The sequence below is a fragment of the Vidua chalybeata genome, chromosome 27 (assembly GCF_026979565.1).
Source record: "Vidua chalybeata isolate OUT-0048 chromosome 27, bVidCha1 merged haplotype, whole genome shotgun sequence".
Lineage (NCBI taxonomy): Eukaryota > Metazoa > Chordata > Aves > Passeriformes > Viduidae > Vidua > Vidua chalybeata.
In genome coordinates, this window is record NC_071556.1 from 768,837 (window position 1) to 787,441 (window position 18,605).

The window sequence follows — 18,605 nt, forward strand, 5'->3', positions numbered from 1 at the left end:
CTAAGCCTACAAAACACTGGGTGTGTCTGCCCCATCCCTGAAAGTGTTCCAGGCCAGGCTGCACAGGGCTTGGAGCACCCTGGGATAGTGGAAGGTGTCCCTGCCCATGTCAGGGGTGGGACAAGGTGAGTTTTAAGGTCCCTTCCAACACAAACCAGTCTGTGATTCTATGAAATGCACACAATTGACATTAATGCTGCTCTAAATGGTACATTAAGAGAATAATGAACAAACTGGTTATTAAAATTTAGTTTCACCAGCCACTCTTAATATAAATACATTAATCATTTTTATTGTTCCTGAGTGATCATTACAGGATTGAATTAAAAGTATTTGGTCTCTTAATTATGGATGTGAATATTATTTGCACTCCTTATTCTGATGCATTTTGATCCTGGCATAAATTTTAGGGGGAAGAACAATGATGAAAATGTCCACATAAATTAAGAATGTTAAGAATGAAAAATATTTGACTAGGATCCGGACACACTGAAGCCCTGGCTGAGACAAAGGGCAGATGTGTTGATTTTTTAATATTCACCTAAATGCAAACAACGCAGAATTTCATTCCTCAGCATGGCTCAGGAGGTTTGGTGTGGAGATCTGGGTGACTGCTTCAGGGAAAAAAGGAGCTGCCTGAGCTGACTTCCCCGGGCTACAGCTGAACAGAACTGGAGAACAACTGAGGCTGGCAGGAACCTCTGTAAATCCTCTAATAAACCCTCTGCTCGAAGCAGGGCACCTGGAGCAGGTTGCTCAGGCTCATCCTGTCACTGGAACTCACCAAAAACCGGTCAAATAAAACTCCTTAACACCAGTGTAGCGTTCAGAAGGGCATTCATTACAGGCCCGGCTGCACAGGGGATAATTCCACCTTGTGTGCACATGATCTTCTACAGGCGTGTTGCTTATATACAGTCACCATGTGCATATTCTGCTCATTATCATAAAGCTCTCCCTAATTTCCCAGGCTCAGTCCTTGTTTTGGCTGTGGCTGCATTCCTAAGCCAGATGTCTTCTCCTTATCTTCCAACCATCCCTGCTGAGAAAGCAGATCCTGCATACCCTGTTTCCTGCTAAAACTACGCAGGCACAGTAGAAATTAGATTAATCCTTTTGGTATCAATTTCAGGCAGATTTCAGCATCTCCAAGGAGAGAAACTTCACTGTCTCCTTGGGCAAACTGTTCAACCACTCTCAGTATAAAACCACAACTGACTACAAAGTATGAATTTTCTCTGGAGACTCATTACACAGAGCTGTGCTCAAAATGCTGAGCTACAGTACTGTGCACAGGAGACAGCAACACTGGAAGAGCAGCACAGCTAAAAGGTGGCTGAGATTTTAGTCCAATTTTATTGAGCTCATTGGATCCCTCACAGGAGAAAAAAAAAAAAAGTAAATTCTCAACAGGAAACCACTACTCTCAGAAACATGTATCATCTCTATTGCTTCTCTGCAAGACAGTCAACACATTGCATTTTCCAGAGCACCCTCTAACCATTAGCTTCCTCCATGAACAACCAAGGCACTTCCAATTCAAGCATTTCATATTCAAAGCAACCAGAGCAATTTTCTATGGCAAAGCACAGTGTCTTCCATAGCCCTAGTAGCAGACAAGAAGCTGCAACTGCTCGGTATTCTCATCAGTAAACTCATGAGGCCTCGAGGGAAGGCAGAACCTTGCACAGGTTGCAATGCAGGCAGGAATCCCACAGAACCTCCTTGTCAGAAATAAGGTTTTCCTCTCTTATTGTAACATCTCCCTGCTGGAACCAACCATTCAGAGCTTTAATTAAAGTTGCCAAATTTCATCTGTGTTCAGATATATAGACCACAGAATGGGGATCTGTTGAGACAGGCACTTACCAACACCCACCTGGAACCTGCTGCTGCTGTCCCCTCACTGTAACCCAGCAGTGGAAACAGACACCAAGAGTGCAGGTACCTTTACATTCTAACTTCAATATAAATTTTACAAGTAAGATTTTTCTTTAATCATATTTTAATGCAACAGTTTCTTTACATAACACTGAGGACACATAGTGCACTATGTATTCATTCACACATGCTGCAATGAAGGTATCACTGCCCAGCTGCGGGGGCACAGCTCCCCACACAACCACGGGAACAGGAGCACAGCCTTAATTGCATTTATTCTTCCTAACCTACCTGAATCTCTGTGCCTGGTGATGCACTGGCCCTCCAAACCGTCTAGCTGGTGAATGACACAGCTGCGACAACAGTGCCACATTTTTGTTCTGGTTAGGGTTGGCTGCAAACTTCACTGTAATGGGCTCGGATGAACCTGGGGGTTTGTGACCATTGAAATTTGTAATTGCCTCTTCTGCTTCTGACCTTTTGTCAAACCGGATAAATGCGACCCCTCTGGACAAACCTTGTAACCAAACCAATAAAAAACAAACAAACAAACAAACAAACAAAAAATTGAAGTTCAGGATAAACTCAAAATAACTTTGAAAACAAAATCCAAAGAAGTTCAGTATTTCTATGGTCACAGCTTTCAAGTTATCTACATTTATATTTCCTCAGCAGCTGGAGGATAAAATACAAAATTAAGAAGCCAAAGACAAATTAGTGTACTCATTTCAGCTATAACAACCACAGTGACTAAATACTTTAAAAAAATGTGATAGTATTCTATGATATTCATCACCAACTGACATTTCCATTCACAAAAATCTCAACATGTTAAATTAAGTAAAAAAAAAAAAAAAACAAAATTAACTCCAGATGGTTAAAAACAAACCCAAACCTCTTAGTTTCAATTACTTTATCACTAAAGAGCATCTGCAAACACAGAGTTTATACATTTTTGCAAATGTTTTCATTTTTCCATACTAGAAACACACTCAGGTTCAGAGATGAGAGAACAAATATTTGACTATAATAAAGGACTTACACCTTTTTTAATGGAGAGATCAGAATTTCACCTGCACCACACACGCTATTTCCAGCTGGCACATAGATTATTTTTATTCATTAAAATCAATTAAGAATTACCTCTTGGTAGCTGTACTGAACCAATATCACAGCTGTTAAAAATTTGTGTATTTTTTTCCTAGTCCCGGCCCCTGGATGCTGTTTCCTTCTGACTGAGGTACAAATTGTGCCTTGTGAACTCTCCTCTCCTCCCCTTGCTTCTCATCTGTGATTTGACCGTAGGCTGAAATGGTTTATCACAGTGAAGCTGAAAGGGCACATTTAGTTTAAATGCCATTCCAAAGGAGGTTTCGTGGCCAGACTAAATGTAGGACTTCCTTAGCTCTGTTTCAGAAAGGGACATATCAGATACTTTGTTTTCTTCACATCCAACCAGGACCATCTTCAAAGCCAGATATAGAATTAAGCTTATCATAAACCACAAGGTTGTTGGTAACAGCTGAGGATCATTTTCTCCATTTCACAGAAGGAAATGCAATATGTGAAGGCCTGAGCCCGAAGCAAACATGGTGTGATTGCATTTTGATAAATAACACGTGGGCTCACCAGAGTAGAGCTGACAGCACCGTATGCTCAGGTACCACTGAGATCAGCCTCCGTGCCAGGGGGAAGGGTATGGCCCACCCTGGGAAGGCCCAGGGTAGCAGCATCATTCAGAACTCAGGCCTGTCCTAGAGCTCAGCTTACTATGACTCCTCCACTTTCATGCTGCTCATCCTAGTGCTTCTCAAAGCATTCATTTAAAATGTAAATATTTTAGAAAGTGTATTTTTAAACAGAATAATTTTCAAAAGCTGGAGTACCACCACTGTGAGAAGGTACAGCTAAGTACAAATTAAAATGTGTCTTCAGTGGGATCAGATCAAGATATGGAAGGCAGGCTTAAAGCCAGGGCATAGTTAAATTCCTGGTGGAATGGCAAGCCCAGGCTCTGCAAGCATTAACTGTGAGATGTAACAGAACCCACTCTTCAGTCAATGCATTATTAAGGCTATGGGAAAGCAGGTGGTGTGTTCTGAGCTGAATTACACAGCATCAGGCCTCAGCACACACATGAAAACCATGTTATTCTTGGGGAGATTTTATTTGTATGACTTCTGTCATCTCATTTTACAGCTCTGTAAAATCCAGATGCTCTCCAGACCCCATGGACTACCAGACAGGGATGACTAGTTTTGAGACCTGCATTACTAAGTTTGCTGTGCTCCACAAGTCTTTTTCTTGCCTCTCATTACAGCTGCATCCTAGATAACCAGCTCTAGGGACAGGACCATGCAGGTATCAGACTTGGGCAAAACAAATAATTTTCTCCAGGGAGGATGGGATTTTCCTCACTCAACCATGGAGCGTCTGCCATGTCAGCCCCCAGATCTCACCAAGTCACCTCAGGTTTCTCTGATGCACAGTCGCATTTGCAACACCATCTGACCAAACACCTATAAAGTGGTGCCTGGACCAGGAGCTGGCTCTGATGGGGACAGAGCCCTGCAGACCTCAGCCTGCACTCAGACTGAGCCCACCAGGAGCTGCTGATGGCCCACTCTGAACTACAGCAGATTCCTCACAGAGCAGGAAACTGCTTCTGAAGTGATGTGTATAAATGTACATCCCAGTTATAAATGTTAAATGTGGAGCTACTAGAATTAGATTGTCTTCTATTCCAATACACCAGATGCATAATCAATGAAAAAGTGTATTTGTAAAAGCTCTCTCCAGATTAATACATGACATATGATCTACCAGTAAAACCACAGAACAGCTGGGTGACAGGATAAGCCAGACAGTTATACTGTCTGAAATAATGGGGTAAGAACTTAAAACTCTGAAAACACACTGTAACAGAGTCAGAATTGCCACAAAAAAAACCTTAACTTTGGTCTCCCCTGAGCCAAGTGCCTAACTAACTTCTCCTCTCTCTCTCTCTTTTTTTTTCTCTTTTTTAATACACAAAATACATTTAGAATTTTCAGGGCAGTACTAAGTGTTTGAAATTAATTCCTTTGCTTAGCAGTAGCCACAGAGGCCTGTAAGACATCTCACATGGTTTAAAATATGAGAAAATTGAGTGAGTGAGCTCCAGGCTGGTACAAAAGACACAACACATTTTTGTTTTGCTTTAAATCTGTAACTATGGCCTGGAATTGACCACTGGATAAGAGCTGCATGTGTGTAAAGTCAAGGTAAGGTCAGCACTCCAGGTTACACACATGGCCCAGAAACACAGTGCATTGCAGTGCCAGCAAGCGTCAGAGCAAGAAAGTAGATTTGGCAAATCAGTAGCTGATAAAAATGACAATAATTCTATTTTAATATGGTCTGAGGTTTGCGCTGTAAGCTGGCAAAAAGGCAGTGTGAGTCATTCTGTGTTAAAAAAAAAAAAAAAAAATCACTGAACATGGATATCCTGTTAAAATTTTATCACTGGCTGACAGCAGGTGTCATGGTTAGCTTGTGGAAATCTAATTTACAGAAGTTTAGGTACTACCAGTCTCAGAAAATACCAAACACATGCTGTACACTCCAGCTTTCTGCAGCCAACGTCGCAGAACTCACCTGTGGTTTGATCCACAAGCACACGTGAGTTGATGATGCGCCCAAAACGGGAAAACATATCTTCTACATCCTTCTGTGTCATTGACCGGGGCAAGCCACTGATATATAAATTAGCATCCTTGATAACTTCAGAACTTGGGCGGGCATAGGAAACCTTTAAAACAAATAAAAATACATGTTTAGGGTATTAACAGGGAAGATCAATTTATTGTCGTAAGCCAATTTAATTAACCCCCCCATTACCAACACATGCAATTTTACTGGAGTTCAAAAAAATGGAACCAAGAGAGAGTAGGGGAAAATCAACCGAACAACAGGAGAAAGGGCATGTCCCTACATAATGCCAGTCATTTTGGGCTTATCCAAGAGATAACAACTGTATCAACATTGCCGTAAGGAGACAGCAACAGACCAATCAATACCAATGCTCCCAGCAAACACTTTTGCCACACGAAGAATCCCGAGTTCTGACTTGGCCACTGGACCTGCCACAGCTCACATCAGGAACTTGTCCTGCCAGTATATTTTCTAAAGCTTCATAAAAAGATGGCATGAGTAGAGTGCAGTTTTCTGTCCTAATTTCTGCTACTGGAGAAAGCTGCATAGATCACCCAAGCAGGAGCGAATCCTACACACAGAGCACGGGCTGTTGTTTTGGATAAGGAAAGGAGTTCATGTGTACTAACAAGATTTACAATAAATATTATGAAGCATCCAAGATGTGCATGAGTTAAAAAGCCTGGCAACCATCTATAATGGTCCCTCTACTGCTGTAAAAACGGTGGGAATATAAAGAGAGGGAACCTTCAAATACTAAGCTGTTTCAAAACACTTCACTATTCTCCTCCCAGATTCATGCTTGCTGGAGCTGGGAGCACACAAACTTTACCATCAGAATGAAGTTTATTACAATGCTATTCTCACAGACAACTGAAGAGCTCATACCTTGATAGTTTTTGACTGAAGTCTGAGGCCATTCAGTGTGTTTATTGCTCTTTCAGCATCTTTTGCAGTTACGTAGTTCACGAAGCCATAGCCTAAGCTGTGTCCTAAAGGGAAGAACATTTTTTAAAATTAATCCTAAAAAAATAATGTTATCACTACTAAATTGAAAGGAAATGCAAACAAGTAGTGAACTTAACGTACACAATCCACACAGCAAATATTTCAGTAAGCCAAGGAGGCTTCCCAAGGCTGGCACACATCATGAGTAACTCAGGGGTCTTTTATTTCCACTCTGGTCATCCCTCTGCCTTCACAGACAGCAGGCATTGGACAGAGCACCCTTTAACAGCAAGGAATGTAGGGCTAAAACACCAACTCTGACCAGTCTTGCAGACTTCATGGGTGTGGAACAAAGGCAATGACTTAACCAAGTTCATCAGTACAAAGTCTTGTGGATAGAGAGCAGAAAGTGAGAAAACATCAACAGATGAACTGGCAGGTATGAAATGAAAACCCTTGTGATTTCTTTGGCTATCCCAACCTCCACCCCTGGGGACAAGAAGGAAAAAGAAGTTTCCAATCCTTCATTAATACAGCTAACAAGCAGCCAGTTTCCCAAACACAGCATCAAAGTGAAGAGTGAAAAATTCTCTTTAAGGCAGAGAATTCATGTACTGTCACTTTATTCAAGTTTATTCTTAACTCTTAAAGGAAGAATTTGATATTAATAATAAAAATCCCTAAAATATTTATGGCAAAGGATATTTATTTGGATACTTACATGTTCTTCTATCTCCAATCTCCACAATTGCTACTATTATAACATACATACTAAGATAATTTTGGGTTGCAATTTTCCAACAATTACAGGTTCTTATCAGTGTAGGCCTAAAAATAACTAAAATACTTTCAAGACTGTCTCAGAGCAATAAAAAAGCTGCAATTCAACCCAAGACACACCTCTTTCAACCAATTTCTCCTTGTTTCCATCAGATCTGTGGGATTTTCTAAAGAAAATTGTAAGCATGCATAGGAAAATGTGCTATTTCCCTCTAACAATATACTACTTTTAAGTTATTAAGTTCTATTGTTAGGCTTAAGGACACTAGAAGACAAAGCTAATTGTTATGGTAAAGGATTCTGTGGTGAAATAGCTCTTTTTAATCACACTGCTTGGCTCTGCAATGGTCTTGGCTGACAAAGAAGTTTCCTTATGCTTTTCTGACATTTCAGAACACCAAATACAGACACAGGTGTCCAATGATGGTATCGGGACACAAACATCAAAGGAAATTAAGAAAAGGGCTGCAAGAGAACTGTAGATTAACATCAGATACAGAAAAAAGGATGCCCAATATGCTGAGACATCAAGATTGCAAGTGTAAAATCCACAAGGAAATGGAAGGAAGCCCCAAATAACCCCCAGTGTTTTCATGCCAACAGACTGACTGCAAAGCTGCACCAGCTCCTGGCACGGCCTCTGCCTTTGGCTGCTTCCTTGTGAAACCTAATCCAGCAGTAACTCAGCTGAACCCAGACAATGTCAGAGCCTGCTGTCTAATACACCCTTTGTGTAAACACTCACAGGTAATTTCTGCCGTCTGCCAAAACTCTTAGAGAAGCCAGATCCCCTGTGTTCAAGCCTCACACAGAAACATCCTGTTCCCTCAGAGACCTGGTGCTAAACCAGCTCCAGATCAGCCTCTCGTGGCACCAGACACAGAACACAACTAACGGCAAACCGTTCTGTGCCAGCCAGGTAAGATTTAACTCCATCCTTTGGAGACCTACAGACAACATCCACAAAATTCTGATCAATGTTGCTAACACGTACCCACAGAAGGGTTTTTGTGATTCCTCTGTAACATTCATTTGATTTTATTAGTCAAAGAGACTAACAAAACTGAGATCAAATATGGTTAGTTCCCACCACTTGCCTACTGAGATTATTTACCTCTGATTAAGAAAATGAGTAATTGAGCAATTAGAAAAATGTTGAGCACCTGGACCCTCCTTTATTTCTCCAGGCTAAGAAAATGAAAGTAAGCTTAAGAGGGAAAAAATACCAGGTGGACAGTTGGCAATTATTTTTGCAAGGATAGGAAGGATCCAACATCCCTCACAGGTCCAGCCCTGAAGGCTCAGAGCAACAGCTGCTTTATGGATATTTTCAGTCTGTCCCAAAAGTCACATAAACATGAATATTCCAGCAAACTACTGAACAGAACCAGGTCCTAACAAAAATTATGGAAATGGGCCCTTAAAGACCAGGGAAAGATACCCCAAACAAGACTAATCCCTCCAAGTGTGACCCACAGTGAGCCCTGGCTGTCAGCACTCTTGTTTCCTGGATGGATGCTGCACTGGGGAGGACTGAGGGACTATGCTCCTGACAGGTGAAGAAGAGCAGGATGCCACTCATATAAATTTATTATGCTGTCTTCAGTACACTGAGTATCCTTCCCTTGCAACAAGTTCCCAGAGAACACAGCAGGCATAGAATTGAAGATGATGGCATGGTCTTGATTTGAAAGGACCTTAGAGACAATTCTATTCTGCCCCCTGCCACAGGCAAGGACATTTTCCACTATCCCAGGCTGCTCCAAGCCCCGTCCAACCTGGCCTTGGGCACTTCCAGGGATCCAGGGGCAGCCACAGCTGCTCTGTGCACCCTGGGCCAGGGCCTGCCCACCCTCAAAGGGAACAATTCCTGCCCAATCTCCCATCCAGCCCTGCCTTCTGGCAGTGGGAGCCATTCCCTGGGTCCTGTCCCTCCAGGCCTTGTCCCCAGTCCCTCTCCAGCTCTCCTGGAGCCCCTTCATGCCCTGCCAGGGGCTCTGAGCTCTCCCTGGAGCCTTCTCCTCTCCAGGTGAGCACCCCCAGCTCTCCCAGCCTGGCTCCAGAGAAGAGGGGCTCCAGCCCTGGCAGCATCTCCATCACCTCCTCTGGTCTCACTCCAACAGGTCCATGTCTTATCTTGTGTTGGGGTCTCCAGGGCTGGAGACAGCTCTGCAGATGGGGTCTCACCAGAGTGGAGAAGAGGGACAGAATCCTCCTCTCCCCTGCTGCCCACACTCCTTTGTTTCCTTCCAAAGCATTACATTATGTGGTTTTGCACCATTTGAGATCAGTGACAAGGAATTTTTATCTTTATACATATGATAAAACCAGACCTAAGTTGCAGCACCCATGGACACCCAGGAGTAAAAGGCACCACGTGACCTGGGCCCAGTCCCTGGAATCAGAAACTGTGCCCTAACACACATACACACACAAGCCCACATTAAAAGCAGTCTGCCAGGCACTCTGAAAGCACATTCTAGAGCCTCCAGCCAATGCTCTCCTTTTACAAACTGAGGTGTACATATTCTGTGTCCACTTGTACCTGTGCAAGTCCTATCCTGGACCTTACACATGTTTCTCCTTCCAAGTGTCTGTCCCTAAAGTACCATCACACAGTGACTGTATCATTTTTTACTGTTTTTTACTAGCTTTCTTTACTGTTTCTGTCAGAGCAAAATTCTGCATCTTTTTCACTTCCAGTTTTATAAAGATTCCTCAGTGACTATTCCTTATCCAATGGTTTGAATGTCCTGGGAAGTGGGGGGGCAGGGATGTAATGGGGTTTACCCAAACAAACGCTGACTAGAAAAGGAAGGCTCTGAAAGTGGCAGGATCACAAAGGTTCATTCTCATATTCCCTCTAGGCACTGGACAGTAAGTTTGTACTGAACCCCAATATTACAGTCCATTTAGCTTTTACCTGACAATAGGTAAGAAACTAGCAATTACCTGTATTTCTCTACAATAACCTAGAATGCAGACCATCCCTTTTAGTCTGTACTTACCACCTTTAAACTACAGCAGTATAACATGACCTTATAGTCCTTAAGTGCTAGAAAAACCCAACCAATGCAAAACTGAGGGCATATGTTAACTTATCTTGCTCTACAATACCCAATAGCATCAGCCTCAGCCATCTCCTCCCACTCAGTGCCTGGTGTTCATCTCTACACAGGCTGGGCCAACACACAACAGTCCTGTCACTGCAGGAGACATTTCCACCTCATGGATGCCTGTGCAGGAATGGTCTTTGCTTCATCATTTTACTCCAAAACAGTAAAATCTACCTGTGTGCTAGGGATGACAGGAAATATGTGAGGAATTAGCATTTACATAATATTATGACTGCTGTCAAGTGTTTACCCCAGGCAAAGAGAGAAGTTTTTTTGCTTTCTCCTGATGTTTCCAGCCTGCTATAGAAAGCTGCAGCACAAAAGAAATTGGTGCTGTAACAGTTTTCAAAATATTTTAGTGGATAGGAATTAAAAAATATTTTTAAAAGTTTGCATATACATAAATATAAATTTACTCAAGAGACAAAGCTAAAAAAGAGCAACAAGTAGGTCCTATCTGCTTAAATAATTAACAAAGTAACTACAAAACCTAGTTTTAAGCAAAATACTACACTCTTTCAGCAGAAAGAATCAAGTTTTGTTTCCATGATAAAAGGCCCTTTCAGGAGGGAGAGCACAGCTTTTCTTTCCGGGCACCACTTGGGTTTTTGTCCATGTCCCTGCTTCCTTTCCCAGCTCCTGAGACACACAGCTTCAGTCACCAGCTTCTTCCTTATTCCCAGCCCAGTGCTGACAACTCCAGCTTCACCGAGGAGTCTGATACACACCAGAGCACTTCACTGAGAGCAGCTAACTCACATCCTCCCCATCCTGTCCTACACAAGCAACCCCAAAATCAAACCTGGCTCCTGTTATGTCAGTGCACCTCAGCATGATGGCAACTTAGTTTAGAACTCATTTTTTGAACTGGGAATCATATTTGGAGGATGTGAGCTGGGTTTGAGTTTTTTGTTTGGCTTTACAAACTACCATGAGTGATAACCAGAGAGCATAAATAGGTGTGAATGCATTGAGAAGTACCACATAAAATACCAGGCATCAGCAGAATTCAAAGCAGTGGCTATAGTTTCTGAGGATAAGAACAGATTAAAGTGCCCAGATGTGCTTTGTGTGGGCTTCTTTAGCACAGTTACACTGTTGTAAAACCAGGGCTCCACAATCACATCACCCCGCAACCATCCTGCATCAAACTTCCCAAAAAGTGCTATGACAATGGAGAAGTGCAGCAAGGTAGGACTGGCAGAGCAGGTGATCAAGAGGCTGCACCCTATCTGCCGAGCGAGTCACAGCACACACACAGCATCCTCTGTTTCCTAACAGCCAGGAAAACACGCAGACGTGTGAGCAGAGCAGCCTGGCTGAGCAGGGAGCCATGGCAGAGCTCCAAGGGAAACAGAGAGCACAAGAGATAGAAGTAGTAACAGCTACAACAGGAGGAATTTGGAAACACTATCCATTGTATCTGAGGAATGGCAGAGCTCAAATGCAGTTTAGACTTTAAAAGAATGGAAAGAAACAAAAGAACAATATCATGGGTAAAAAGAAAATATTCTATTGCTGTCCCAGCAGCACAAGGCTGGAAGTATGGCAGCAGATTTAATATGTGATCTGAGCAGAGAGGTACATACAGGATGCTTTCTGTGCCTCACTTCACCAGAGTCTAACAGGCCTCTGCACCTTGGAAAGAGCTCCCAGAGAAAGGCCAGTGGATGAACACTGAGCCAGGGACTGACTGGCTGAGTGAATTTGTCCCAGGCAAACCCATGGTGGGGTGAAATGGGCTCTATGTAAGGGTGATGAGGCACCAGGTTCATGTCCCTGCCAAAGCTGTTTCATCTTTAAATGATCAGGAAATTGGAAGAAGGAAGGTAAGCACCACATCCATCTTCAAAAGGAGACAAAAACACCCCCCCCCCACACACACACACTCTAGCTGTATGCCTGGAACTAGTGAACTAGTGGAGTTTGCAGGGTCTCTGCTGGGACCTGCAGTTTACCTCATGATCCACGTTGTGGAGGAGGTGATGGGAACGTGCTCCCACCAAGACTGGAGATCTCACCAGGTTGGGAGGAACCTGTCCTACACTGAAGGATCATGGAGGACAGGCCAACAGCGCCCCATGGAATGCAGCAAGGACAGATGCAGAGCCCTGATCATGAGGAGAAAGACACCCTGGCAACAACAGATGGGACACTTACTGGCTGGAGACTGTTCTACATAAAACGAGCTGGGGAACGGTTTATGGAGCATGAGCCAGCAGTGCCCCAAGGGAGAGGGGTAACAGCATCCTGTACAGCCACAAGACAGAACACTCGACTCTGGAGACAAGGACCAGCTATTTGTTACATCCTTAGCAGGTTTTGTTTTCATACTGCAAGGTATCCTTACATCAACAAGAAAGAAGATTCACAAAGGATTTCTGTCAAAACATATTTCTGTGTTTGTACACAAACATCCTGAAGTATTTAATAACCAATTTTCAAAATTAACAATTAAGGGCATGATTTTCCATTCCATGTCTATGTTGATCCAATTCCATCATCACAACATAGACAGTAATAAATAGAATAACTTTTACCATATAATTCATAGTATGTTTTTAAAAATACAGGAAATTATGGAATTGTGGAATGGTTTGGGTTGGGAGGGACCTTATAGACAATTTCATTCTGCCCCCTGCCACAGGCAAGGACATTTTCCACTATCCCAGGCTGCTCCAAGCCCCATCCAGCCTGGCCTTGGGCACTGCCAGGAATCCAGGGGCAGCCACAGCTGCTCTGGGCACCCTAGGCCAGGGCCTCAACACCCTCACAGGGAGGAGTTTCTTCCCAATATCCCATCCAGCCCTGCCCTCTGGCAGTGGCAGCCATTCCCTGGGTCCTCTTCCTCCAGGCCTTGTCCCCAGTCCCTCTCCAGCTCTCCTGGAGCCTCTTCAGGCCCTGCAAGGGGCTCTGAGCTTTCCCTGGAGCCTTCTCCTCTCCAGGTGAGCACCCCCAGCTCTCCCAGCCTGGCTCCAGAGCTGAGAGGCTCCAGCCTTGCATTCAATCCTTCATTAATGGCATAGATGATGCATCTCAGCTACTCTGGAAACACAGGAAGCTGTAGCTAAACCCCATAGTTTGAACCAAAATTTTTCTCTTATCTAGTCCTGCCTAGGCCACAATTCAGGGATGTCCTCTCATCTGCCCCACCAGTGACACTGAGCAGCTGCTGTGTCTCTGACACAACCATTTGTGCTGTGGTGACCACAGCGAGTTCCAGAAAACACACTACTGGAGACAGAATTGAGTACAGGAGCTTCAGTGCAGGTACTGAAGCAGATAAAGGTAAATTTCACTTTTACTTTGCCTACCAAAAATATTCTGCCAAATGGAAACAAGTATTTTTTTGTTCACCCAAAGAATTTGTTGAAGCAACAATTAATCATTCTGAAATACTTTCATCTGCCTCATCTCCAGTTAAGTCATAAATGCTGCCAAAAAGTATAATTTAGTATCATTTTTGCTGCTTTTAATGAAGGGATGGGACTATTTTCAGGCTAAGAACGATTTATTGCTCAGATAAACATCAGTCTCAGAGGCCGTGAGATTTTAAAGGAGCAGGCAGTTGGTCATAGCTCAAAGCAGTCACAAGTTCTTCATTACAAGACAATACATAACTTTCTAAACCAACAGAGGCACAGGGTTTATTTTGCTTTTCTAACCTATCACCTTTGCTTACTTCTGCTGTGCTGTGGATACTTTTGTCCAATGAGCTTCTAACTCACATGCTTCTATTATACCTTCTAAACTCTCAGCTTACGCTATACAACTACATCTCTACATTATAAACCCTTCACTATCTTTACCCAATACAGCTTCTCATTTACTTAAGGTATATTCTTACTTACAACTACAGAAACATAAGTTTATGATTTTTCTGCTTAATGTCTGTGTATTGTATTTTTACACCAATCCCAGCTTCTTCCAAGGCTGCAGATCAAACCCTTCAGTGACTGTGGAAGTTTCTGCTTTTCTGATTCCCACAATTTAGTCCCTGAAACACCTCACACAGTCCTGTCTGTGTCAGGCTGGGGGCAAAGCTCGGCCCAGGCAAATAGCCCGGGACTGTGCCTAACCTAGAGAGCCCTGGGGAGCACTGTGTGTAGGGCTGGGTCAGTCACACCAACACCTCACAGGCAATTACTGCACCTGCTCCACCTACACAGAGTACAGAGCTGAAAGTTTAGGTTTATACTTCAGCATTTCCACGATGTTTCATCCTTTACTGTTAGTCTGTGCAGCAGGATATTCCTTCTACAGGACCTGGACTCAGCTTAGTGGCAGCTCCTGTGAATAAGACCCAGACTGCTCGCTAAGCCAATTCCCGCTTCTGCTCAAGACTTCAAACCAGCACATCTTACTGAACAGACACTTGATGGCAACAGGAAGGAACTAACAAGGAAACAAAGAAAATATCTAGTCATACTGATAATGACTTTCCACTCCAGAATGTTTCCGCTGCTTCCCCTGGCTTTAGGACACAACTATTTCTGTTCACAGCTAAACAATAAAGAGTCTCATTTATAGGTGTTTAAAGGCAAAAGCACATTTAGCTGGTTTGGAAAGCCTGACCTTCAAACAACTCAGAAAAACAGTACAAATTACAAATAAAGCTGCCTCTCCTTATGTAAAATCAGTGATATTTGCCTTGAAACAAAGATGAATACAAACAACTCAGACACCTCTTTGGGAAAAACTCAAAAGCTACAAAGCTAACTTTACAAGTCTGTTGTCAACCCTGGTTCAGAGAGTTCACAGAGATCTCACAATCTCCACAATATTGCAAAAATTCAACCAGAAGAGTAATAGCTTTAAATCCCGAAAACAAAAGGGTGGAGTTTTTTTTAGTAATTAATTTTATTTCACAAAGCCTCTCTGCATAATTATCATTTCTATATGTTCATTTTTTTCCCCTTTCTCTCAGTTCCAGAACAATTCTCTGTTGAGATTTAATTTTAGTTGCTCCAGGGTTCCATTTTCAGATGAACTGCTAGGATCCAAGATTCTGTGAAAAGGACTTGTAAAGTGAACACAGAAAACACCAGGCCCAAAACTGTGCAGAAATACCACAGGCTGGGTTTTTTTGGAGGGAGTCTGGGAGGAAAATGCCTGACCACTTACTGCAAGATCTCATTTCTTTAAACAGGACAATTTGTTCACCTGTTACTGGAACAAAAATGTGAGTGTTCAAGATATTGAGGGCTCAAAAATTTATTTCTTCCTTCTCTTCAACTTTCAAATAACAGTGCACTTCTTTAGTTGCAAACATTACAGTACAAAAACCTCAGCAAGTGCTCAGTCACCCCAATCACAGGCTGAGCTGAACCCAACTTTTACACTGCAGAAACAGAGCTGCCCCATTGGAAGAGAATGAAAGTATTGTAAGATGTAGAAAAATAACTCCCACTAAAAGCATGCTGAAAAATATTAGAATACAACCAAAGATGTTGCTCCACAGCTCATTTGTATGGCTTGGTGAGGGAAAAAAAAAAAAAAAAAACAAAGGAAGCAGAGCCATGGAATGGTTTGTACAGTTCTCTTGCCCTTTTTGACTTGTACCGTAAGGAGGGTTATATTTAACACTCTCAGTGTATCCAGATAGAGTTGAAGGACGCCCATGACCCCAAAACAGCAGGGAGTCACTGCCTGTTGTGTGGTGCTAGCCCTGCCTCAAAGCTTTCAGAGAACACTCTCAGGGTCCCTCTGAGTGGCAACATCACCACCTGGTGAGCAGCCACTGTTCCCAGTCTGGCATCACTGCGCACACACAAATGTGCAATCAGAACCATCAGCCAGCTCAGTGACCAACATTTCTAACAGATTTGGCCCTGATGAACAAACCTTTGGGTACTTCACTATGGGCTCCACCTTGTGCTGATGAACCCCAAACTCAAGGACTGGTTTTCAACACACTCACAGGCCTTCACCTGGTGACACAGGTCCTCCTCAGTGGCAGCACTAAGAACACATCTGCCCAGTCTGAGTGAGAGGCCACAGCACTCCCTGCACAGCTCCACCATCCTTTTCAGTAAAGGGAGCTTTTCTTTTGCCAAGGCCTCTGCTGTTCCAGGAATAGGTGCTGCTACGACTGCTGGAGACCACAGCGCATCATCACCAGCTCTGAGTGCATGTGGGCTAACGCAGCAGAGTGTCCACTCCCTGCCCTACTCTGCCTGCTCACAGTGCTCTGGAAGCTCTGCTCTAAGCCAGACTGGTACATAGGCCTGGCCTCAGCAACAGCTAAACAAGGGCTTGACTGTCCCCAATGAGGGGTCAAGCAGAGCAAAAACTTCAACCTCCTTTTGGTCAAGTACACCTGACAAAGCTGTGAGCAACCTGCTCCAAGTCCAGGTATCCTGCACCTAGCCCATCCTGACAGCAGCCAGCACTCTGGGTCATAACAGGGGTACCCGAAATTCACTGAAAACCCAAAATATGCCCTGAATATTGAGAAGCAGAGCCCAAGAACTGCTGCTAGAGCTCTTGCTTCTACTGGCTGTGCTCTGGTCCCTCTGAAAGAACCCAGGCAACCTTTAGGGCTAGGAAGATGGGGAAGGGTCTGAGGAGCAGCTGAGGGCACTTGGCTTGTTCAGCTGCAGCACAGGAGACTGAGGGGAGGCTCCTCGGGGGCTGCAGCTCCTCCCGAGGGGAGGCAGAGGGGCAGGGGCTGAGCTCTGCTCTGGGCCAGGGACAGGAGGCCAGGAAGGGCTGGAGCTGTGCCAGGGCTTGGCATGGAGCTCAGGGAAAGGTTCTTCCCCCCGAGGCTGCTGGCACTGCCCAGGCTCCCCAGGGAATGGTCCCGGCCCAAATGCTGCCAGAGCTCTCAGGGATGCTCAAGGTGGGGTTGTTGGGGTGGCTGTGCAGGGACAGGGGCTGGGCTGATGATCCCTGTGGGTCCTTTCCAGCTCTGGATATTCCAGGAACTCTGATTTAGGTTAACTGTATTCCTATACCCTTGAGAGAACTCAATTACTACCTCCGAGGCAGTTTATGTGGCCACCTTTATGACAAAGGGAATTAAGTGGAGCTGGCAAAGCTGGTGTTCACATTTTCAGTATTTGGCAATTTGTCTGCAAACCGTTTGCATTTCTTATTAAATTAACCATTGCCACTAGACATTCTTGAATGCACATTTTAAAAAATCACATACCCCCAAATGTGATTAAAGAGCTAGAAAAAAAAAAATCCAGAGGTAGTGATGCATTCCAATTCCACAGTTAACAGCAAAACTGCATAAACAATTTCATGGGTGTTTTGCATGCAAAAGGAAACTTATTCCAGGCAAAGATAATACTTTAGTATTTTCCACAAACAAGAACACTTCAGAATTCCATTTCTAGACTGAGTTCACTGCACTGGTGAAACGAGTAGTTGCCCTGTCACATGAACTTGAGCCACTCACCACCCTGCAGCACCTGACAGCTGGGCAGTAAAATCCTCCTCCCCTTTCTGCTTGAAAAGCTCACATGGACAAGGACACTCATTTCTTTTTTAGCTGCATAATTTCTGAGAATGAGTCTTCCAGAGAAGACATGAAAAGAAAAAGGCAAGGAAAAGGTAAAGCTTTATGTCCATTCCTGAGGAACTGCAACTATCTGAATGTCACTTCTTTTGGTCCTGCAAGCAACATGTTCCTGGCATACCTGCAGAGAGTGAGCCACCACAACAGCAATGTTTGAGATGGACCCCAAATTCCTGCATAAAACCTTAACAAGTCACCCCAAAATGTCCTTTCCGCTCCACACTTCCGAGGAGCAGTGGAGAGATCCCTTTGCCCCAACAGCTGCTGATCACCTTTCTGATATATCAGAACTCACACTGACACAAACAAATGCAGAGAGTGCAGAGGAAGCCCACATCTCCCTCCCAGCCTCTGCACAGAGGGGGTCATGTCTGGGGAGCTGACAAGTCCCCCCTGCTCCTTTGGAACAGTGTGAAGGATCATATCTGACACTTCCTAGAGCAGACAGTCATGAGTACCAGAGGGAAAACACTCCCTGCTCAGGCAGTACAGAAGGTGTGAGGGAAGGAACAGGAACCCTGAGGAAGCTGGATGCCTCCTTTCCAAAATCAATCACTGTCAGAAGGAAACCTCACAGAATGAGGTGTGCACAGCAACCTGTCACCAGGGACTCGGAGCAGGGATATGGTGTCAGGAGCAATAAATAGACCCCATAGAAGTCT

At 43.9% G+C, this 18,605-nt stretch overlaps 1 protein-coding gene and 1 long non-coding RNA gene across 8 annotated transcripts in view; one reads left to right on the top strand and one right to left on the bottom strand.

Moving 5' to 3' along the window:
- The window catches only part of ELAVL1 (ELAV like RNA binding protein 1), a 50,546-nt gene that overhangs the window by 16,991 nt on the left and 14,950 nt on the right, over positions 1-18,605 (bottom strand). For all 7 annotated transcript variants that reach the window (XM_053965638.1, XM_053965637.1, XM_053965636.1 and 4 more), the window contains 3 exons: positions 6,463-6,566; positions 5,518-5,671; positions 2,173-2,398 (listed from right to left, as the gene is read on the bottom strand). In XM_053965638.1, coding sequence (XP_053821613.1) covers positions 2,173-2,398; positions 5,518-5,671; positions 6,463-6,566 — 484 coding nt within the window. The remainder of the gene's footprint in view (positions 1-2,172; positions 2,399-5,517; positions 5,672-6,462; positions 6,567-18,605) is intronic.
- Positions 47-4,597, top strand: LOC128800466 (uncharacterized). Its single transcript, XR_008434981.1, has 3 exons — positions 47-125; positions 1,826-1,944; positions 4,202-4,597. It is a non-coding gene; the product is annotated as an uncharacterized LOC128800466 (long non-coding RNA).